The sequence below is a fragment of the Suricata suricatta genome, chromosome 17 (assembly GCF_006229205.1).
Source record: "Suricata suricatta isolate VVHF042 chromosome 17, meerkat_22Aug2017_6uvM2_HiC, whole genome shotgun sequence".
NCBI classification, from domain to species: domain Eukaryota; kingdom Metazoa; phylum Chordata; class Mammalia; order Carnivora; family Herpestidae; genus Suricata; species Suricata suricatta.
In genome coordinates this window covers 56,498,492-56,521,631 of record NC_043716.1, presented here as the reverse complement: position 1 = coordinate 56,521,631, position 23,140 = coordinate 56,498,492, and the positions used below count along the sequence as shown (strand labels likewise).

The window sequence follows — 23,140 nt, the reverse complement described above, 5'->3', positions numbered from 1 at the left end:
TGGGGATCCCACGGGTTCTCAGTGCCACCTGCTGGACACTTGGGGACTGTGCTCCAAGAGCTCCGCCCAGGAGTGTGGTGCTTGTGCTGCCCTTGAATTGCACCCAGCCCTTGGCATCCCAGAGCACCCAGCACCCGCACGCTGAGCGGGGGAGGGGAAGAGGTGGGCCTGGGGGCGGAGCGATCCTCACCACCCCCACCCCTACGGTTCTCCCTCAGCGAGCCTGGCCGGTGTGGTTTGGACCCTTGCACGCTGTCTGGGGTCCAGATGGCCTCTCTCATGTGGAGTTTACGGTATCTGCTGTCCACCAGCTCCAGGCCTTTCCAGAACCATCCTGCCAGGTGCCCTCATGCCCCCATGTCTCCCACCTCTGTTCTCGTGCTTCCCACATGCCCCTCCCCTTTGGGCCACACACCAAAACCCCTTGCTCTCAGGCTTCGCTGAATTCGCTCCATCTTTAAGACCGCGTTTACTGAGGGAAATTCAATGAAACTGGCGTCCGGTGCAGGGCGTCATCGCATCCAGTTCCTCCCGTGCCTCTGTGCCCGGCCCCGGTGTTAGCCCCCGGAGGGAGCCCTGGAAGGCGGCATCCTACCCCGCTGGCCCAGACAGCTACCCACGCGGAGGAGCGCCGGCGGATTGCTTGCACCAGCGCACACCCTGCAGTTCCGGCCAGGTGACCCCGCCCGGAGGCAGGGAGAGTGTCCACGGGCAGCACAATCCCGCCCCCACTCTGCTGAGGAAGCTGCAGGATGGCAGGACCTCCAGGAAGACTGGAAACGGGTCAAGAACACGTGAGGGTTCTGAAACCTTACGGGTCCTAGGGAAACATCCAGACGGTGTTTCCCCACCAAGCATGGTTTGTTTGGAATTTTTACTTAAGGCTAGGAAACACCCAAGACTCCTCCCCTTTCATCCGGGGCTTTCCTCCCAGGAGCAGTGCCCCTCCCCCAACCCTGTCCCCAGCGCCCGCCCCTGGGGTGAGGAGGAACCAGCTTGGCCTCCAAACCACACTCCTTTTATTGCTCACTCTGGTCCTCCGGGCTGTCCGAGGACATAGGAAACGACACAATCTCAAAGGTGCAGGGGAGGACAGATCAGCTACGGCTGGGCCGGGCGTGCAGCTGTGGTCCTGCCGCCTGCCTGGGCCCCGCGGCCAGTGAGCAGCCACACCGCGGGGTCTGGGGAACACACAACTGCCCTTGGAAGGGGTGTGGGACGCACGCATGGGACAGAGCTGGCGCAGGCCCTGGGCTTGAAGGTGGACAGTCCACTAAACGTGCCGGCTACACCTGTGCCCGCCCAGCCTCCGGGGCAGCCTCTGGCTTTTCTGTTCCCTGAAAACCAAACCCCACAAAACGCCATCCCACCTGCTTACACGGTCGTTCTGGGGCTGCGTGGGCTCTGGCTTCTGTGTCGCCCGCGAGGTTTGGTCAGTAGGCGTTCTTCCCCGGCCGCCTGTTGCAGGGGCAGGGGCAGGGGGAGGTGTGCACCCGGGCAGCTTTCTGACCCCAGGGGCCCCCCAGCCACGAAGCAGCATCCGCCGAGCGGCAGGGTGTACTAGGGGTTTCCACAACACTCAGAACGTCACACAAACAATACACATTTAGAGCAACTCGGAGTCTGGCGGACTGGGGGCTCGTGCTCACCCCAAGTCCCTGTCAGGGCCGTGGTCCCCTGCCGGCCTGTCTCAAGACCCCAACTGGACGCTGCAGCATCTGAGTGGGCGAGAGGCTGCTTCTCCTCCTTGGACAAGACGCGGGACGGCAGAGGCACAGGCTGTCTGGAAACGAGGCCACAGTGAGCGGGCTTGCAGACTCCCACCCAGGGGGTGGCCTCTGGAACTCAGTGCCCACATGGTCCCGGCGTGGCTGGGTGACACCAGCCGCCCTGGAGGACAGCGGCCATTAGCAGCCACTCAGGGATCCTCCAGGCCCTCGGCCAGCTGCTTCATCTGGCGGCCATGGACCACCCGCAGCGCGCCCCCCGCAGCCTGGCGGAGCTGGGTCTCCAGGGCGCTGCGGAGATCATTGACCTGCACGTCCGGGAGAGGGTGGAAGCTGATGATGACCTTGTCCTTCGTGGCTGGGGCTCCCCCTGGCCCGGGAGCCACCTCCCGCCGTCTCCTCCGAAGGTCAGAGCCAGCCTGGACTTTGAGGTCTCGGTTGGGTTTGGCATAGTCTGGCTTCTCAGCATTGGGGATGGCTGGTTTGGCCTCAAGATCCGGGTCTGGTCTCTGCTCAAGTTCTTGGCCCGCAGCGTCCTCCCCCTGAGCTGGTGCACGGTCCCCACCGGGGGCCTCTTTTCTGGTCTCCAGGTGGCCGCCCTGCTGCCCGTGACCCAGCACAGAGACAGCCCGGTGCTCCAGCTGCCGGGGCTCGGCCTGGGTCCCAGGGGCTGCTCCTTCGGACTTGCTGGCTGGGCCTGCAGGCCCCTGGTCTCGGCTGATCGGCTGTGACTTCACATGCGGGGCCGCGCTCTCTCCTGCCAGCAGCCCGTCTGCCTCCCGGGCGCCGGCACCCGTGGGCGCCACCTCCTTTCTGGATTTCTTCCTTTCGTGGGAGCCTCCGCCAGGACCATCCTGACGCCGCTCCGGGAACTCGCCGGCCACTGGCTTCCCCAGGCTCCCGGGCACCTGCTGCTGCGCGCCCGCACCCTGCTGGCCCTCCCTCGGCTCAGCACGGACTTCCCGGGGCTCCGCGTCGGCCGCACGGGGAGGACCCGGTGGAGCTCTGCCTGCGGCCCCCACAGGCTCCTCCATGGAGCGCAGGCCGTGCCCCTGGGGCAGAGCAGGGGGACGCCCGGGAGCTCCTAGCTCGGGTTCCAAAGGCTGCTGGGGGGGGTGCTCCACGCTCTCCTCGCCGGGGGCCTCCTGCTCCTTCGCCCTGGGTGCAGCCACCCCAGGCTCAGGCGGCACGTCAGCTGCAAATGAAGGAGGCCACCAGTTTAGCTAAAGAAATGAGAAGCTACTAACGCAGGGACTCGAAAGGAGAACTTGCCAGAAAAGTGGTGTTACACACAAATTGGAACTGCCCTCTGGGCCCTGGAGCCACAGACCCAGCCTCATGGGACACCGGACACTGGGAGACTCGGCCGGTGTGGGCGCATTCAGGGTCAACCCCCTTCCCGACCCGGCCCTGACTTGCCCTCCTCGCCGTCCTGCCTCTGCTGGTGGATCTCCTTGTGCTGCTCCTCGATCACCGCAAGCAGCTTCTCCTGCTGGTCCAGGAGGCGCTTCTGCTGCACCTGCTGCTCCTGGATCACCTGCAGCAGGACGGCGTGGTCCAGCAGCTCCGCCCGGCCAGCTTCTGGGAGGGGGGAGTGCTGGTGAGAGCCGGCCTCCGCCGCAAGGGCAGGCTGGGGTGCCGCGCGGCCCTCGCCGGCACGCCCCATGCTGGCTCGAGTGGGCCTGTGGTTTAGACACGCCCAGCAGGGACCCTGCTGCTCTGATTGTCACTCCCTGGGAATAAAGACTGAGAGCAGCCCAGAGAAGGTTCTGTGCCACGATGGCAGTGATGGCATCGTGCCAGGCAGGGCAACGACACCACACACTGTTCTAGAAATAGAATACCAGTACTCTGAGAAAGCATCTGCCAAGCTGAGGATTACAGAAACAGAATTTGGGGCGCCTGGGGGCTCGGTCAGTTAAGCATCTGACTTTGACTCAGGTCAGGATCTCACGATTCATGAGTTTGAGCCCCGCATCGGGCTCTGTGCGGACAGCTCAGAGCCTGGAGCTTCGGATTCTGTGTCTCCCTGTCTGCCCTTCTCCCTGCTTATGCTCTGTCACTCTCTCTCAAAAATAAACACTGAAAACTTTTTAAAAAACAAAAAAGACCCCAAGAAACAAGAAAAACAATCCTCTTCCTTTCCAGCAGAGACAAGAACTGTGACCTGACGGAGTGGCGGCCGCTTGCTGGCGCTGCCTCTGACTGCCGCCCGGGAGACGGGCAGCGGGCTGGCACGGCAGGAGGGTCAGGCTGAAATGGGGGGAGGCCAGTGCAGCAGGTGCGTGTGAGAAGGCCCGCCGGCCTGGGAAGGGGCCCCCTGTCCGAGCGCCTGGCGCCAGCAGCCAACAGCTCTACGCAGCGAGCAGCCACGGCTCAGGCAGCTTCTGCCACACGCGTGTCTAAACATACGTCCGCTGACAGCAATGTGAGCAGGTGGGGCCGGTCGGGGAAAGTTCAGAATGGAGAACATTCTGTGAGCGGCAACAGCAGACGCCCCAGCCAGGCCCTACCTGCTGGGCACACACAGACGCGCTGGCCCGTCCCCCCCCATGGTGGCCTGGGAGCTCCCATAACAGCACAGGGCTGGCCTCCTCCAGGCCCTGCAGTGGCTCCCCCCCACTCCAAGGGCCAAACCTCAGGGAGGACGGACCAGGCCACATGGAGGGCAGGGCCATGCAGAAGACGGGAACCCGCAGCAGCCCGGCTCCCCAGGTGCCCCTCTGGACACCCTAAGGTCATGAAGACACCCGCCCGAGGAAGGCCACATTCCACAGACCGAGGCAGGGTTCCACACGCCTCCTCGTACGTAAACGACGTGCTCAGCGCTACCCCCACGGGGCTCTGGACCAGCCACCCTGGGTGCCCCTGGCTCATGGCCACATCATGGTCAGTGGTACAAGGACAGCCCCACATGCTTCCAGAACCACCCGTTCGCAGGGCAGGGGCGGGCCCCTTGGGGGAAGCACCGTGTCAAGTCCAGCCAGAAGCGACACACAGGGCAGATGTGACCCGGAGTGGTGGCAGGCCGTGCCCACAGGCAGAGCCTGGCCCCCGGGCTCACAGATGGGATGTGACAGACATGCAGACATGTTAACACGGGGCCATGCACGCGCAGGAGTCCCACGCGGGGCCGTCCGCAGGGGCAGCACCCACCACCCTCCAGGACCCTGCCGTTTGCAAAAAGCCGTTGAGTTGGGGCACCAGGGGGACCCCAACTAAGGGGCTGGGGGAGGGCCACGCCCTGGGGGCGGGCTGTGTGTGGGGCTCCCGGGGCCTGGCCGCACGCACTCCTGGCGGGGCCGCTACAGACAGCCTGCCGGCGGCATCTCGTTCTTGCGCCTGGACAGCCTCCACGAGCAGGCTTCCTGCGGGAGCGCGTCCCTCTGGGCTCCTACCTGCTACTATCTTTTTGATTTCAGCTGTTCATCCCATTGAGAGGCGTACAGAAGAAAGGCAGAATAGGAAACCGTGAAAATTCTCTTTTCAGGAAGAAAAAAAATCAAAAGAATCAGACAGGTTTAGGCAACAGATTATAAGGACTGGAATCAATAAACAGAAGAAGACTGAAACCAAAGACAAAGGAACACGTGTGAGAGTGCTCGCGCACCTCCCACACTCCAGAAAGCCTCCAGGGCCCCCGGGCTCGGGCATCCCCAGGCCCAAGCTCGGGGCTGGCCGGCCCCACAAGACCCGCAGGGAGGCAGCGGGCGCGCCTCCGCCGAGATCCCCACAGCGGTGCCAGGCTGGGTTCTAACCAGGCGGGCACGTGCACAGAGGCCCCCTCGTCCCTCGGGGATCACGAGCCGGGAAGGCTGCCACCACCCAGGCCACAGCGGCAGGTGCCCAACGGGGCGAGGCCGCTAGGAGCCGGGTCACCCCCAAACCGGCACGAATGTCTGAGGAGGATGAACCGCTGGAGGGAAGTATGACGAGCCGGTCTTCCTGCGGGGGCACGGGTCCTGTCCCCCGCGAGCTCAGGGCAGTAACACCGCCCGCCCGGGGCAGGCACGTCCTGAAGACGCGCGGAGTCCGGGCGCACAAGCTTGCCCACGCCCGGTGGCGCTCGGGAGACGTGGTTCAAGTCTTCCCTGGGAGGACGGCAGGAAGTACTGGGGTGGGGGATGGGATGGGCTGGGGGGGCGCCACGAAAGGACCCCCTAGGATGACAGGCACCTGCGGCTCCTGTGTCACTGCTGTTGTCACAGGGCCTCAGGGAGGATGCGGCAAGAAAGCGAAGCCTTACCCTCCAGCTTGCTGCCCGCGTGGCCTCCGCCGCCGCCCTGGCCCTCTGCGTTCCTCTGTTCCCGAGGCTCCGCCTGCAGCCCGAGCTCGGGGGCCAGCTTCACCGGGAGGGGAGCCTTCCCACCTGCACACACAAAGGTTCTGGAGGTTTGCAAAGAACTCAGAAGGAAGCGGCGGGGGTGGGGAGCGGGTGGGGGCAGAGGCGGCAGAGGAAGGACGAGGAGGGGGAGCTGCCTCCTAAAACCCCTCTACTCGGCCCCTCCTCCTGTCAGCAGGTTCATACCCAACCCGATGATTACCAGGGAAATAGTAAAAACATATTTAACAGTCTCGTGGGCTCATGGCAGCAAGCCAGCGCTAACTTCCTTCCCCAATTAACATGCAAGCACCGTCTAACCAGCGCCCAGACGGCACTTAACAACGTGGTGCGTGTCAAGCACTCCCGGCGTCCCGTGTGCGCCCAGACGCGCGGCACCTGACGCTTAGTGGCTCGGCAGACAGCCGTGTGACAGACACCGCGGACGCCCACTCTCCCCGACAGCTGCTCGAGGGGCTGCTCCCCTGGCTTCATCTCGAACTGGTCTCAGGAGCCAGGCAGGGGCGCGGGGACCACGGTGAGGGCAGTCCAGCCCTGTCGCCCCTCCCCAGCCTCCCCCGGGGCCCACGGCACAGGAGCCCTGCAAGGGGGAGGAGTTTGCCAACACAAGCTGGGCTGACACCCACCGGGCTGACTCTTCTCTGGCAGCTCGCCCGCGGCCCCTGCAGCCTGGCCCGGCAGCAGGATCCCGCCAGCTCTCTCCCCTGCACCCGCCTCCGGGGCGTCCTGCCCCTCAGGGAGCAGTGCCTGGGGCCCTGGGTGCAGACCCCTGTCGCCTGGCCCCTTGGCCTCCTTGACAGGCTCCACGGCTGGCTGCGCATTTTCTTCTGGACCCTTCTGGGGGTCTTCGGGGAGACCCCCTGCTGCCTCCAAGCCCTGGTCCTGTCGGGGTCTCTCTCCTCCTGAGTCCGGCAGAGGTGGTGCTATCTGAGCCTTGCCGCCCGGAGCCTTCTCCTCCACATGCTTGGATGGGCGCTCCTTCTGCGCTTCCGCTCCGTCTTCACCTTCGTCCACCACCACCTTGTCGTGAGGGACAGGGGGCTCGTGGCGGTGGGCTTCCCCCATCGGCACCGCGACACCTGGAAGGACACAGACGTGTCGGGAAGCAGGCAGCGGAGGGTGGCCCCCAACCCTCCATCCCAGGGGCTGTGAAGTGCGTTCCGGTGCCCGACAGCGGCACACCGGCTGGCAAGGGCCACCTCTTACCGATCGGACTTCTGCCCGAGCACTGATACTCCTAGAAAATTACAAAAGGGGCCAGCTGCCAGCCGCTGTGGCCAGGAGGAGAACAGCCATCCGAGTCGAAGACGGAAGGAGGCCCCTCCCCCGCGCTCCGGGGCAGCGGCCCACCTTGGCCGGGGCGGTGCAGCTGCACCTCCTCCTGCTTCTCCTTGGCGTCCTCCCTCTGGGGCACGTTCACGGGGCCCTTGATCTGGGCCTGCTCCACCTCCTCTTTCTCATCTGGCAGCTTCGGCTTATCTCGGCCGTCCTCGGCCGCGGCCACGAGCGGGTTCTGGCCTGTAAGCACAGGTAACCGAGCAGCGTTTCCACGTGGCCACGCCGCCAATCAGCACGGGAACCGGGCGGTTTTCCCCAGATTGTAATCACGTTTCCTGGCCGGATGGCAGAGACTAAGCACGTATCTCTGTCCTGCTCCACCATTAGCAGCTAAGTAGCACAGAAAACTGTCATTTTTCGTGTGTATTCGTAACAAAAATATGTCAAAGTGTAATTTACACCTAACTGGGTACAAGAGCAACACTCCACCCAATGCTAGCGGTCACCACCAGGTGGCAGCACCAGCCTGCTCTTCGCCAGCGTCCGTGCAGGGTCCCTGTCCCCAGGACAACTACCCACCCCACCGATCTCAACCCCTCATACCCGCCAGTGGGGAAAACGGGAAACAGCAGACGCTGAGGGAGACTGAGGCGCGATCCCGTCAACATCTCACTGCGTCCCAGGAAGACGAGAGCAAGATGCAGAGCCTGGGAAGCGACACCCCGCCCCTGCCTGAGCGCCGTGCACCCTGTCCCCGCCCAGCAACCGTGGGGCCTGCAGACTGGGGCCAAAACAGAGCCATTAGGAAATGCCTTCATCAAAAAGTTAAGCAAATGTGGCAGAAACTAAACACCCTGGGAAAAGAAACTTTAAAAAACCTGCCATTTCACCCTGTGTGCCCCATCTCAGGACACGAGCTGCCCAGAAAAGGGGAGACTAACGTCCTCCACTGGCAGCAGTGCCACTGCCCTGAGCAGGGCTGGGGGGTTGGGGCGCCGAGATGGGGGGGGGGGGGGGCAAAGCAATCCTGTTCAGATGGAACCCTGCCTCTCCTGAAGGAGCAGAAATTACCCAGGCCGACTGGGATGTGCCACCAGGGAGGTGTGCTCACACGGGCGGGTGCCCGGCGGCAACCTGGGGTAGCGCCCTCACCAAGCTGGCGCCGGCCGGGGCCTGCCAGGTGGCGGGCGTGAGCCAGGAGGAAGCAGACTCCGAACTCCGCAGTTTAACCAAGTGGCCGATAACAGTCAGCTTGTGAAGCCGCCCGGGCAGGTGAAAATGTTCTGGTCTCCGTCACACAATTAACCCCTTCCCGGGGCCCCGTGCGCAGCAGGAACTGCCATAAATCAGGGTGTCTGTCCAATGGATTACAGAGCTAAGAAAAAAGGCCAGGAGGGGAAGGAAAAACACGGCAAAGCAAAGAAAACCACCGTGCTAGCCCTGGACCAAGGGCCCGTGCGCGGTCCGGTCTCAGCAGGGAGCGAGGCGAGTCTGCCGGGACAGCGGGGACGGCCTGGCGCGGGCTGGGCCGAGGGGAGCCCCGTGCGGGCGCTCCACCCTGCAGCTGCCGGCCTGACCTCCGGCATCAGCGTCCACGGCAACGACTGGCACTTCCTCACCTAGAACTGAGCTCCTTGTAGGGCACCACTCGCCAGCCACGCCTCCTGGCACAGAACAAACCCTCGGACGCGATGACTGTCCGCTGGGGCACACACAGAAATGGCCCAGTAGCGGACAGGCGCCTCGGCTTCTCCAGCAGCCGCGTCACTCAGCCTCAGGGCCATGGCTCCCAGTTACCAGCGACCACTGACGCCCCAGGAAAACCCCGTGTCTGTGCCCCGTCCCGCCGGGCAGTGGTGGAGACCAGCTGCCCAGCGCGGCCCTGCTCTCAGCGGCCTCCCGCCACACTCAGAACTGTGCCTTGTGGCAACAGGGACCCGCGCACCCTCCTGATGGCAACGCGGGCTGGGACCGCCCTGAGATAGACAGGCCAACGATGGTTACTCATCAGACTTTCCTTTCCGGCCTCTGGCAGAGGCACTGAGTCCGTAATCCTGGCTCAGGGACCTGGGCGGCCAGGGGCTTCCGGACTGCACTCCGGGCTCTGTGTTTGAAACCGGGATGCAGTTGAGTGGGGGGGGAGGGGAAGGGACACAGTCTCCAGAGCCGCCCTGCTCACTCCCCCAAGGAGGTCCGCAGCAGAAGACCAGGGACTGGCGGTGCCTGCTTGTTGGCTCTCCCGTCTAGAACCCCGTCCTAAGTTGGGGGACACACTGCTGACCGCCGGCACGGACCAGCCTCTCTCCGGGGACCCAGAGATCAGGGTGGAAGGCAATCACCTCAGACTATCAAGCACCAAAGTAAAGGGACCTTTCCAATCACAGACACAGAGTCCCTGTCAACTGGAGGGGAACGCCAATCCAGGACTCACACAGGACCCCAGGATCACGCACTCATAAAGCAAGAGTGGCTGCCTGATGGTGCTCGAGAAAGCCAGGCATGCTTTTAGGGAACTTTCTGGTGCCCAGTCCCCAGAGCTCCTTGGAGCACCTGCCTGGACATGGCCGTGAATGGCTTAGCGAGCGCTCATGTTCAAACTGCATTGTCCTGGCCTTGACCGCCAGGGGCGTCATGACTACTGCGTTCTCCTGTCGGTCCAAGCGTGCGCGAAACGGGATGGGCCGGTCCTCACTCGTCACAGCTCTCCCTGGAGCAGGCACGTCTCCCCAAGGGGAGCACTGGAGGGGGGCCTCCGAGGCCAGCTCAGGGCTGCACACCGAGGGGCAGTGCCATCCCTGCCCCAGGGCCCCCCTGGAAGCCAGGCCGGTGGAGTTACCTGACCACCCACTGCCGCGTCCTGCCCAATGGGCAGAAAGCCCTGGGGCAGCACAGCAGCCGGGACCCGGGAGAGGCGAGGTAAGGCCTGCTGTCCCTGCCTAGAGAAGGCGGACGTGCATGGGGCCACATCCCCCTCACACGCACCGGCACCTGTCATGGACTGTGTGCGCCTTTGTGCCTGCGTGCAGGGGCGAGTCCTCGGGGGAGAGGGAGCAGGGCCTGTGTCCACAGGCAGGGCCGCCGTATGGCCTGCACTCCGGCCCAACACCCCGAGGCCCCGTCCTGGCCCTCCTTGCTCCTCCCCCCAGAGCGGAAGCCAGCGTGCTGCACAGGGTGCTAGGGGGACAATGTGTGCCCCAGGGGCTCTGACACGCACAGTGGGGACGCTGGGAGGGGAAGGGGGAGAGGAGACTTGGTGCATTCAGAGCAGGGAGCCAAACAAGTTACAGAATCCGACCTGCCCAGCCAGACCCTCTCGGGTGCTATCAGATGGGAGATAAATGGCCTAATTAGCCTTTTTAACGGATAATTGCCTTACGGGGCTCAGCAACTTCTTTGCTCCACACTCACTGTTTGCCACACCTTCAGGTGCGGGGGCTCTGCTCCCCAGGGGTGCCCGCCGTGTGTGCCGGTTACACGCGTCCCCAGCAGGGCAGAACCGCGTCATCTGTCCCGGGGCCCGCTTGGGGCTCTAAGGAAAGCCAGCCCCATTCTGGCCTCAGCAACATCAAAGAGACCAATAAAACCGCACTCCGGCTGACGGGCAGGAGTCCGCCGGGCGCGCACACGGGGCAGCCCCGCGGCCCCAGCTCCGCTGCAGCGAGACAACCCATCAATTACGGGGGAGGCCGGGGGCGAGAAAAACGGAGAACGCGCTAAAGACAAACGGCATGTGGTTCCAAGGAGGGCCATGTGTTTGGTTACGGCCTCGTGGAAGAAATGGAAACCAGATGTGGCCTCGGCGGGCGCCAGGTGAGCCGGCGGCCCACAGCCCGTGTCCAAGACAGGATGCAGCTGCCGACACGGGCTGTGGGCTGAGGCGGCCTAGGGACCAGGCGGCCAGGCGCTGACTGATGCCGGAAAACCCACGGCCAGCTGAGATGGCGACACCGGTGCCTGAGTCCGGGGCCGCCAGGGTCATCCCAAAGCACACACGGGGCCACCCCGTTCCCTCTCCCAGCGGACTCTCCATCCAAACCGCCCCGCCTGCGCAACGGGGCGCAGGACCCCTCAGGCAGCTCCTGACCACGCGGGCTCGTTTCTCTGGTAACTGCTGCCCCTCACAGGGGTCCTCCCTGCAGGGGTCCCAGAAGGGGACTCTTTGCTGGCCCTCGCCATCCCAAGAAGACAGAAGAGCGCACAGCCCACGGCTCTGAGCCCCAGGGCGGACTGTGTCCCATAGCGGAGTTTGTGGGGCGCCGGCCACAACCAGGGGCTCTCCAAGTCCCAGCCCAGAGACAGACACGGCAACAAGTCCAAGGGCCGCGTGCCTCCGACCAGAGGCTGAGCCCCGGCAAGGGCCACGGCACGTTCAATGCTCTGGTCAGCCCTTCGGGACCTTTTCTTCTGCCAATCACGACAGGTGGGGAGACCGGGCTCCCACAAGGGCAGGCACCCTTAACCATCGCTGTCAACAGACACCTGAAACCCACGAGCAAACAGCCTCCCCTAGAGGGGCCTCCTCGCGAGCAGCAGGCTGGGCAGGCGGCCCGCAGATCTCCATCCAAGTGGGGGTCTCTCTGCAGGGGAGGGGAGTCACACCCACACAGGCAGACTCTCAGCGCGAATGCACACAACCGTCGTCAGAGCACTGTCCCCCAGAGGGACCGCCACCACAGAGGCACGGCCCACCAGTGTCCCAGCCTGACGCCGCGCAGAGCGGCGGGGGAGTGAGGGACCAGCATGGCGGCGGTCCGCCCCCCACACCTCCCAGCTCTGCCGGAGGACCACAGGCGCAAAGAAACCTCTTCTCTCGCAACCAACTCTGGACACAACGGAGCCCCTTTTGTACCCTGGAAAGTCCCTGCACCCCGACAGGCACGCTCACCGGTGGGGTGACAGCCACCGCCCAGCGAGCCCTCCGAGGCCGGCCTGCAGCTGTAGGAGGCCGTGTGGGGCATCGCCCGTCGACAGGCGGGTGGGCCGAGCGCAACGCGGGGCATCAGAGCCAAGGGGCACCGCAAAACCTGGCTCGAACCCCGCAAACTCACAACAGAACGAGCAAATGTGGTAACTGCCGCTCATCCACTTACCTGTCAGCGCACCGCATGGCGGGCAGGGAGACTCAGCCTTGCTGGCCGCTGCCCCCGCCGGCCCCCTGGCCTGCAGGTGGCCACACCCCACTCTGGAGGCCCCCTCCCCCCGCTACCACCCCAGCAGGACAGGCAGGTGAGACAGCCTGGACAGTACCTTCTGCACACCATGACCCCGAGGGGATGGCGCTGGGTGCCCCGCGGAGGCTGCGGGGCCGCGTGCATACCTGGGAGCCGGGCCACCTCTGCCTGAATGACGCCCTCGGCCTCTTCAAGCCGCCCGGCCAGGGCGTCCTCAGCCGCGTCCACGGGGGCCTCCTCGCTCACAGACAGCGTCGTGTGCGTGCTGACCACCAGGACGCCCAGGCCGACCCAGAGCACCACCTGGACGAGACAAAGACCCATGAGCAAAGGGGGTCAGACAGTCCCCACAGCACACAAGAGGGGCTGGGGAGCACAGGGCACACGGGCCGTGGCCCCTGCCTGCCACTCCTGCCGGCGGCTGGGCGATGGCGGCTCCTCCCTGGTGAACGTGACCGAGTCACAGCTAAACCGGCTGGAGCCACGTTGGCAGTGGGGGGAGGCGGGGCCGGGGGCCTCATGGGGGCAGCTTGAGGGCAGCCTGCAGACAGCCAACCCCTAAGCCGGACCTGCCTGCACCTGCGGCTGCAGAGGTCAGGGCCCCTCACCGACCCTGCACCCAACAACCATGCAGAAGGCCTGGGCCCCTGGGGGCCTGGCTCCACACGTCACCTGCTGGCCTGGACGTGCCCAGAGCCGCTGGCACAGACGGAGAGGGAGCCCTGGAGGTGGCGGCTCCACGTCCCTTTCAGAGGAGGGTGCCCGTCGGGGCCACCCAGGGAGCCGTGCCAAGGCCCTGCCGACCTCCGGGTGGGGGTCCCGTCCCTGGGCCAGTCCCTCCCGTGAAGGAGCCCCCAGTGACGCAGTACAACACACCCCACAGCATACAAGGCCGTCTCCTCCCGCCACGCCTATTTTAAGGCGCGCACACGTTAGACAAGCCCTCTCTGGACTCTTAGTGCTTTGGCTTCTGCTCTTCTGTCCTTCTGCCCTCGCCCCCCCACCCCAGGCTCTCCCGGGGGGGGGGGGGGGCAGGAACCCTGGTCCCAGAGCCTGCAGGGGAGGAGCCCATGAGGCCACCTGCCTGGGGAGCCGGGGACACCCTGCTGCTCACCTGCACGCGCTCTCAGAGCCAGAACGCAGTTACCTTTTTCTGAAGGGCACATTGGCTTTAAGGTGTATCCATTCAGAATAACCAATGAGCCTTTTCTGGGTCCAACACGGCTGGGGAAGGGGCGCTCCCAGGGGCAGGGCCCCCCACTCCCATGGGTGGGCGAGAGCAACAGGGGACGCCCCCAGGACAGGCCCCTTTCTGCTCCACCACTCCAAACACCGTGCTGCAGCGCTCATGGAGGCCAAGGGCAGGCCATGCTCCTGGGTGGCTACGGTCCAAGGAGGCCTGAGGGTTCCCGGAGCCCCCAGCAGCGCCTCCGCAGTCAGGTGCGGCAGGGCCCCCGAGGGACGCTCAGGATGTGGGAGGTCAGAGCAGCTGTCCGCAGACCCTACAACATGCAGCGTGGGGTCGGGCACGTGACCGTGACCTCGCCCCCCCCCCCCCCCCCCCGTCGTTATTTTCCTAGAAGTGGGAGTATGCTTAGCGCCAGCACAAGATGTCTTTCCAGGAAGATAAGATTGTTGGGACAAGGACGGTGTCCTGAGATGACCAAAGTCATTTCAGCCATGACTCTGAATGACTTACTGCAGCACTCTGCTTTCTGGGGTTGGAAGAAAAATAGCACGCACAAAATAAAAAACATGGGGCGCCTGAGGGGCTCAGTTGGTTAGGCTTCCAAGTTCGGCTCAGGTCATGATCTCACGGTCCGTGAGTTCAGGCCCCACGTCGGGCTCTGTGCTGACAGCTCAGACTGGAGCTGCTTCTGATTCTGTGTGTCCCTCTCTCTCTCTTCCCTCCCCCCACTCGCACTTGGTCTCTCTCTCAAAAATAAACATTTAAAAACATTTTTTTAATTAAAAAAATTAATAAAAATAAAAACCGTGAACTCTGTCAGCACCGGGAGACAGCGGAGCTTCCCGAAGATGACTGACAGGGCGTCAACTTAAGGTCACTTTATAAAGAAGGGCCCACGTGGAGCCAGGAGCTTACCGAGCACGAGCCCAGCTCCCCCGGGCCCCAAGCACACGCCGGCGCCTGCCACCTGCCTGGACGCCCCGCGTCCCCCGCTCGCTCCACCCGTGCTCCCTTCCCGCGGCAGCCCCGCGGGGCCCTCACCGGCTGACCGCTGTCCGCACCGGGAGCAGCTGGGGACCCCGTAACGGCCACACGTCCCAGCCACCCTCACGTGTCCTCTGAAGAAAGGCCACGAGGCCACAGAAGTCCCTGGGCAGGGAAGCCAGAGCTGCTCCTGCCTCAGGGCAGCTGTGAGATTCATGGCACCCAGGTGCCAGGGAGGACACGGGGGCCACACCGGACACCGGGCCAGTTGGTCCACGGGGTGAGGGCTCATGCAGTGAACAGGTTGCCAACTGCAAGCAGGCATGACGGAGGCCTGAGTCCGCCTGAGCCAGGCAGGAGCAGGAACATGGCCCCACAGCGAAGCCGGGCGCCCCGGGTGGGCCAGCCACTGGGAGAGGGCCCAGGTGCCGTCCAAGTCCCCCGAGGTGGCCGTGACAAGTACGTACTGGCCACAGGCCCCCGAGGACATTCCGGAGCTCTATGAGACCCTGGGCTCCTGCGAGAGGCGGGACTCCCAGGGCCTCCGCTCTGCCGTTGAGGTTTGGAGGCCGCCGCGGAACGTCAAATGGGAACAACGGCATCTCTGACATCCTGTACGAGGGGCCCTGCTCCTGGGGGGGAGCCGAGCTCTGTGCCACTGGAGCCAGCAGCGGAGAGACAGGCGCCCCCGTGGAGCCAGCCTGGGGCGCAGGGGTGTAGGGGTGCGTGGCCTCAGGATGGGAGGAGGGAGTTCTGGTCCCTGGAGCTCAGGTCGCCCCAGAAGCCCCAAGTCCAGCCCCTTCCGGGTCTAGCTCTGTGTGAGGCCAGCAGGACAGGGCTGATGAGCGTGCCCGGTGTGCCAGTCTTCTGACTTCATAGTCCCCCTGCAGGGCCACCAGGAGGAGAGAGACACAGTACATTCCGAGGGCTTAGCCCAGGCTTGGTAACACCAGGGGCGTGGCCTGGGGGCCGCACGTGACAGGAGGTCTCTGAGCAGCCCTCAAGCCGTGACCTGTGGCCTCCAGATCTGCTGAGGTCCCAGACTCAAAAGGAGAAAAGCACCTAGGGGTGCGGGGAGAAGGTCCGCTCTCCCTTCTTACGCGGAAGCCCATGTGAACAACACGCAGGCTCCAATTCTGCACCCCAATAATGAAATGCACACCCGGAGGCAGGGGCCCCAGCCACCCTGCAGCCACGCGCCCTGGTTCTGGCCTCAGGCCAGCATGACTGGTGTGTGACGGGCACTGCGCTCCCAGCCCCCAGCCAGGGTCTCAGGTGTCATGCTCTGGTCAAGGTCAAATGGGCACCTGGGGGGGCTGACGTGAATCCAAGACTCGGCGTGCATTTACTTACTTACTCACGCCCTTCAGGAGCCCAGAGCCGACCCTCGGGCCCTGCCTGGGCGGTGCTGCCCGCTCGGCACCCGGAGAACAGCTGGGCGCCCGCGGCCCTCTGCTCCCTTCTGGGGGCCCCTCCGGTGGCTCCTGCTCTCCCTGCTGGCTCCCAGGCCGCAGCACGCTGATTCCAGAACCCTCGGACGCTCTAACTTCTCGGATTCTCAAGGCAAAGAATGAACTCACTACAGCAGAAGATGTTCCTCTTCGAGGCACGAAGGGCTCACGGTGTTTCCGCCGTCCTTGCCCTCCTTCCAGAGTGTCTCCGAGGACACTCCTTCCTCGGAGACTTTCTGCAGCCCCGCCCCGCACGCCCATCACCCAGGTGCCTCACGTCCAGCTCTCGCCAAGGCCGGTGTCCCAGGACAAGCACCTTTGTGTCAAGGAGCACTGGGGGTGGGGGGTGCTGGGGAGCGTGGGCCTGAGGCCAGGGCTGTGCTGCTGTCCACAGGAGCTCCCGGGGGCCAAGCAGCACCCTCCGACCCCCGGCCTGTGCGCACCAAACTCCAGCCACAGTTCCAAGTGTGGCCCCTGGGAGATGCCTTTTCCTCAACACATTAAAGCTACATGTCCAGAAACACGACGCAAACGAAAACGCAGCAGCACGTGTGAACGGTATGCCAGTCAGATGGTTCCAGAACTGCCTTGTGACACGACTCACAGGGCACGAGGTCTCCGCTAATGGTTAATACAGTTCCATGCACCTTCGATGTATTCAGTGCGCTCTCTAGACTTAAAGCACCATCCCCTCCCCTACCTGCTCACTCGCTAGCTCGCTCTCTCTCAAAAATAAATAAACGAACGCTAAAAAAAACTATCACGATCTCAGGGTTCGTGGGTTCGAGCACAGCAGGCTCCGTGCTGACAGCTCAGAGCCTGGAGCCTGCTTGGGGTTCTGTCTCCCACTCTCTCTGCCCCTCCCCTACTTGTGCACGTGCTCCCTCGCTCGCTCTCTCTTTCAAAAATAAATAAACGTTAGAAAAAATAGTAAAGCCGGCACAGCACATGACTTTGCCACGACTCCGTGTGCGTGTACGTAGGTGCACGCGAACGTGTGTGAACAGGCACATCACTTTCCATACACGAAGCCACAGGCAGCACCAGGCTCGCCAGTGAAAGACAGGAGCTGTCCCCGCTGAGTGAGGGGATGGTGACCACGGCCAGAGGGGCACGGCCCGCCCACGAGGAAAGAGGAGTCAGGGAGATTAGGATGCCCTTGGGCGGGTGGGGGAAGCCCCCAGGCCCCTCACACGCTTGTGGAAGGACACCCCAGGACCACAGACGCAGGGGACAGCCCGGGAGAGGCGGCCCGGACACCACACCCCAGGACCCAGGGGGAGCTGCTGCAGACCCGCGAGGGCGAGACGGCACTTTCTAAAGTAATCCACGGCTTCAGTGAATTCTAATCAAACCAAACAACAAAAAGCTGGATTTAGTTTCATCAAGAGTCAGATGGGCTAATTCGAACATTCATATGCAAAACGAACAGGCACGTCCAGAAATGTCATTAATGAAAGTGAGGAACGGAGATCAGAATTCAAACGTTTCCAGAGCAGGGTGCCTGGCCGGCTCAGTCAGGGAGCTGGGGGGCTGGGGCGCGGGGGGGGGGGGGGGGGGGGGGGGGGGGGGGGGGGGGGGGGGGGGGGGGGGGGGGGGGGGGGGGGGGGGGGGGCATGTGACTCTTGATCTCAGGGTCGTGAGTTCAAGCCCCACGCCGGGTGCAGAATTACTAAAATGCTTTAAAAAAATAGTTGGATCCAAATTCTAAAAAGTCTCCAGGGCGATGCGCCACAGTGCAGGGACACCTGCACCACCACGGGCCATGGCAGCAAGCAGTGTGGACGGCTGGCTGCAGACCGGGCAGGCCAGCGGAGCCTTCGGATGCAATCCCACACCAGGCCCGCACGTGCGTCCATACGTGGGGGCAGCAACACGGCACACCAGCGACAGGGCCGCAGCTCAGGTCCACTTCGCTTCTTACCCCAAAATAAGACACAGATGGTCAAAGATTCAAAGGGAAAACGATGAAATTGTGGAAGTACTAGAACTGAGGAAGAGTTTTTAAAAATCACACTGGAGACGTGGGCCTTTCTAACAATGACATTTCCCCCCCACTAGAGTCTGAGGGGCTAAAACTCTGGGACACGACGAAGGGAAAAACACATGCAATCCGGCGGCCGTGGGCTAGTTCATTCCCAAAACTCACCAAACGGCCCAGCTGAAGACACTGACAGACACCCTTGGCCACCGAGACAGCCGGCGAGGACTGAGGTCGGCACGGAGACCCCTCGGCCCCTGGACCCGGGGCACTGAGCTCCGGGTGACAGAGCAGCAGCCTGGAGCCGGACGACGGGCGGGGTGGGCACGGGGCTACGGCTGAGGGCTCCCGGCAGCCAGAACTCCAGCGGCCACCATCCTCGGAGAAGGGAGCCCACGCCCTGTGTGTGGTCCTCACCAAGGAGCAGGCCAGACACCAGCTACGCAGAGAGGCGTGCGGGGCACCTGCCAGGAACACCGAAGCTAAGCGGAGAAGTTAGCAATGTGAAGGCAGTGCGTGGAGACCCTGCAAGGGCCGTGCCCTAGGAGTGAGGCGAACCAGAAACAGACTCACCTCCACGAACACGGGCCTCCTGCCCCTCCTCCGTCTGCTGGGAGACGGCATCATCCAGAACCTCTACTGTTTCGCCAACACAAACTACCAAGCATACCAGAAGACGGGACCAAGTGACAGAAAACCAAGAGGCTGCAAAGGATCAATATAAACACTGACGGCTTAAAACAGTACCAATAATATCTTGTGATGCTTAAGATGTATATAAAATTAAAACATACACACAAAGAAGGTTTAAAATTAAAATATGCAAAAACAACAGCACCAAAGGCCAAAGGAAGGGAGATGGAGGCAAATATCATGGAATACTTGTCTTGCCTGGGAAATGGTAAAAACTTATAATCAACTCTAATAAACCAAGAGTCCATATTACACTGCCTTTATAACCATTGGGACAGAAATGTGCAACTCCAGCTCAGAGAGAGACAAAGACGATCCTGAAAATGCTTGGTTTACCCAAAAGTCAGCAAGAAAGAAACAAAAAAGGACAGGACAAATAAAAAACAAAGAGTAAGAAGAAGTTTTAATCCCCCCAAAATCAGTCATTATTATATTCACGATACAAAAATCTCGCTTTTTTAAAACCTAAAATACTCTTATTAATAAACTGAATCAAAACAAAACACAGAAAAGCCAAGTACATGCTGTTTTCTAAGACATACCATAAATATAAAGAGAGATCAGAAAAGGATAAAAAAACTATATTATGAAAAAAAAACTGTATTGTGTAAATATAAATCCAAAACAAAGTTGAGTTCGCCACACTCTGCTAGACAAGGACAGCCTCACGGACAGAAGCGCTCCCAAAGATAAAAAGAGACATTTCACAGGAAAAAGGGTTATTTGGGCTTAAAAACAAAAAAATTTTTTAACATTCATTTAGTTTTGAGAGAGCACATGCAGGGGAGGGGCACAGAGAGAGGGGGACAGAGGATCCAGAATGGGCTCTGTGCTGACAGCAGAGAGCCTGATGTGGGGCTGGAACTCATGAACCATAAGATTCTGACCTGAGCCGAAGTTGGCTGCTCAACTGAGCCCCCCAGGTGCCCTGAAAAGGGTTAGTTTAACAACCACCATCCTACAACTATATGCTCCTAATAACAAAACGGTCAAGATAAAAAGCAAAGACTGATACAACAAAAAGGAGAAATAAACAAATCTACAATTACATAGTAACTTGTCAGCTCTTTCCCACAACTGATGAAGGTTAAAAAAATAATAAGAACACAGAAAATCTGAACATCGCACGTCGCAAGCTTGATCGAACTGCACACAGCCCGTTGAGCATCTGTCAGCAAAGGCCACGTGCTGGGACACAGAGCAAGTCTCAAAAATGTCGAAGGACTGAAACTCAAATTCTTCAGCGTATGTTCTCCAACCACAAGGTGACGGTGCTCGAAATCGGTACAAGAGGTTACTAGGAAACCCCCAAATTCTGGAAATCGACAAAGAACCCGCGGGCAACGAAGGCGTCATGAACGTCAGGCGACGCTGCGCCTTGACGGGCGCTCGCGGCCCTTCCGTCTACGTTGGCGCAACCCCGTCCAAATCCAACATGGCGGGGCGGGGGGCCTGACGAATGACTCAGACAGCTGGAAAGGCAAAGGGCCAGAAGGGGACTGACCCCTTGTAGAGGAACGAAGTGCAGGCCTCCTACTGCTGACGTGCACTCACGGGAAAGCCCCCACACGAGGAGCAGGGCCGCAGGAGCACGGGACAGCCCGAGGGGGCATCCCCAGCAGTGCTCCGAGGGCACAGGTGACTGGTGACAGCAAAGTCACCTCAGTGGCAGGGAAAGAGAGTGCAATCGCTAGGAGCCTTCACTGTACCTCCCCGTCCGTTCGAGACGGAGTATGCGTCCCCGTGTGAATGATAAAAGGTTCCAGAATCTAACATGGAGGCTACCTCAGGACCTCGTAGTGGGCAAGCATTTCTTAAACAGCACATAGAAAGCGCCGAGCAACAGAAGGGTGACACGCTCAGTGGCCTAAAATTAAGAACAGCTGTCGGTCAAAAGGTATGAAGAAAGTGAAAAGGTAGCCAAGAATGAAAACAAAATTTGCAACAGGTTATTTCTTTTTTTTAAATTTTTTAATGTTTTATTTATTTTTGATACAGAGAGAGACAGAGCATGAGAGGGGGAGGGGCAGAGAGAGAGGGAGACACAGAACCGGAAGCAGGCTCCAGGCTCTGAGCTAGCTGTCAGCACAGAGCCCAACGCGGGGCTCGAACCCACGAAAGTGAGATCTAACCTGAGCTGAAGTCAGAGGCTTAACCGACTGAGCCACCCAGGCGCCCCTGCAATAGGTATTTCTGAAAAAAGATTCAAATCTGGAATCTTCTAAAATCTTTCACAAAATCATCAGGAAAAAGCACGCCTGGGCAGCTCAGTCAGTTAAGCATCCGACTTTGGCTCAGGTCCTGAGCTCATGGTTCGTGGGCTCAAGCCCTGCTTCCGGCTCCCCTCTCTCCCTCTCACTCTCTGCCCCTCATGGGATTCTCTCTCTCTCTCTCTCTAAAATAAACTAAATTTTAAAAATTAAAAAAAAAGAATATTTTAAAAAAGAGAGAAAAGACCACAACCCAGTCGATGAAACAGGGCAAGACGTGAGCAGCGTCAGAGGCTCACCGGGGCGCCGAGCCCCCGTAAGGGCGCTCGGCATCACTAGGCATCTGGCAGCTGCAAACTAAAGCCCAATGAGGCCCTCGGAGGACTAGCGTCTGTCAAAGGGACAGCGGAGGCAGAAGCCCCCGGGATTCTAACACGGGGCCAGAGACCACTTTTGGAAAACCGGCAGGAGTTTGGCAAATTGTGGTGAAGCTGGAGAGATGTGAGCCGAGGACACGGTAACCCCCCGCCCCGGTGAGTCACTGACATGCTGCATACGCGTCACTCCAGAGCCATGTGGAGGGCCCGCCGTCTGCCCAGGGGAGCCACGCAGCGTCCGACCCGCAGCGACAGGGCCGCCTGCACCCGTGACACTGGGCAAGGAGGCCGGCCGGACACAAACTGCCTACGAGGCGGGCAAGGGCCAAGTCTATCCCAGTGCCGGGCAGGAGCCAACTCCATCCCAGCACGGGGCAAGGGCCAAGTTTATCCCAGTGCCGGGCAGGAGCCAAGTCCGTCCCAGCACGGGGCAAGGGCCAAGTCTATCTCAGCGCCGGGCAAGGGCCAAGTCTATCCCAGCACGGGGCAAGGGCCAAGTCTATCCCAGTGCCGAGCAAGGGCCAAGTCTATCCCAGCGCCGGGCAAGGGCCAAGTCTATCCCAGTGCCGGGCAAGGGCCAAGTCTATCCCAGAGCAGGGCAAGGGCCAAGTCTATGCCAGCGCAGGCACACAGTCATGACAGTTGTTTCCGCATGGCACAATACCACCGGGGGGCCCCATCACACAGTCCCGGAGACCGCGGCGGGGGCGGGGAGAGAGTAAGGGGTGCAGAGCATGCAGCACACACATTCACCAAAGCCCCACTCACCGTCCAGACACGTTTGCACAAAAGCGGTCAGAACTTGGCGCTCCACTAAGTAAGCTAGTGCGACACCCCTGGCCCCCGGGACCTCCACTGTGAGCGCGGCAGGTGCACATGTCAGCAGCAGGGCCCGGCCTGCGCCTCCCGGACCGCCCGGCCCGAGCACCTCGCCCCCCGAGAAGCGCTCACCTGGGAGGGAAGGGCGTTCTTGTGGATCTTCTTATAGATCAGAGCCGGGCAGATGAAGCAGATGAGGCTTCCCATCGTGGCGCCCGTGAGGCCCAGGATCGTCTCCACTGGGAACAAAAAGCCACAGGCAGGCGTGAGGGCGGGGGGCGCAGGCCAGCCTTGCCACGAGGCCCCTGCACGCAGGCCCCCAGGACACCCGTGGGAGCGGAGGTGGCCCCCTGCACCCGCAGCCACACTGAAGGGGACCCCGCTGAGACCACACTCGGGGCCCCAGGAGAACCAGAGGCTGCGCCTTCCCGGCTCCGGAGTCTCGGGCCAGCTCCACGCTCCCGCACCTCAGACTCCTGGCCAGGGAAATGGGGCCAACCCGGCTCCCTCCCTTGACCGTGTGTTGTCTTCCCGTAGGGCCTGGTACAAACCAAGCCCGGAGGGCACCACCCCGGCTCCTCACAGAGCACGTGGGCATCCAGCAAGGACTTCCTGGGTGGCTCATCTCAAATCGCCGCCCCCTCCACCCCGCTCGGTGAGGGAACGGAGCAGGACGGACACGTGTAGAAGCCAGGACGTGTGGACAAATGGAGTACGGACGCCCAGCTGGGTACCTGGGGGAGCACCTGCAGGTGACCTGCACCTCCTCGGCGACATGTCATCAAAATCAGGAGTCGACAGTAGGGAAGGGGCTGTGGTACCATCACCAGGCTCACGACCCAGGCCCAGCCCCTGCATCCCGGCCTCCCCCAGGGGAGAGGAGAGAGCGGCAGGAAATCAGGCCCCCGAGCAGCCTTC

The 23,140-nt window shown here is 61.9% G+C and overlaps 1 protein-coding gene across 3 annotated transcripts in view; it reads right to left on the bottom strand.

The window, feature by feature from the left end:
- Positions 1 to 996: 996 nt before the first annotated feature.
- The window catches only part of SLC38A10 (solute carrier family 38 member 10), a 38,929-nt gene continuing 16,785 nt past the window's right edge, over positions 997 to 23,140 (bottom strand). The window contains exons 10-17 of one of the 3 annotated variants that reach the window (XM_029928072.1): positions 22,355 to 22,461; positions 12,665 to 12,821; positions 7,420 to 7,587; positions 6,696 to 7,148; positions 5,974 to 6,096; positions 5,126 to 5,149; positions 3,147 to 3,308; positions 997 to 2,922 (exon numbers count right to left, since the gene is read on the bottom strand). In XM_029928072.1, the coding sequence (XP_029783932.1) occupies positions 1,919 to 2,922; positions 3,147 to 3,308; positions 5,126 to 5,149; positions 5,974 to 6,096; positions 6,696 to 7,148; positions 7,420 to 7,587; positions 12,665 to 12,821; positions 22,355 to 22,461 (2,198 nt within the window). In that variant the 3' untranslated portion in view covers positions 997 to 1,918. The remainder of the gene's footprint in view (positions 2,923 to 3,146; positions 3,309 to 5,125; positions 5,150 to 5,973; positions 6,097 to 6,695; positions 7,149 to 7,419; positions 7,588 to 12,664; positions 12,822 to 22,354; positions 22,462 to 23,140) is intronic. The other 2 variants (XM_029928074.1, XM_029928075.1) reach the window with 2 other exon arrangements.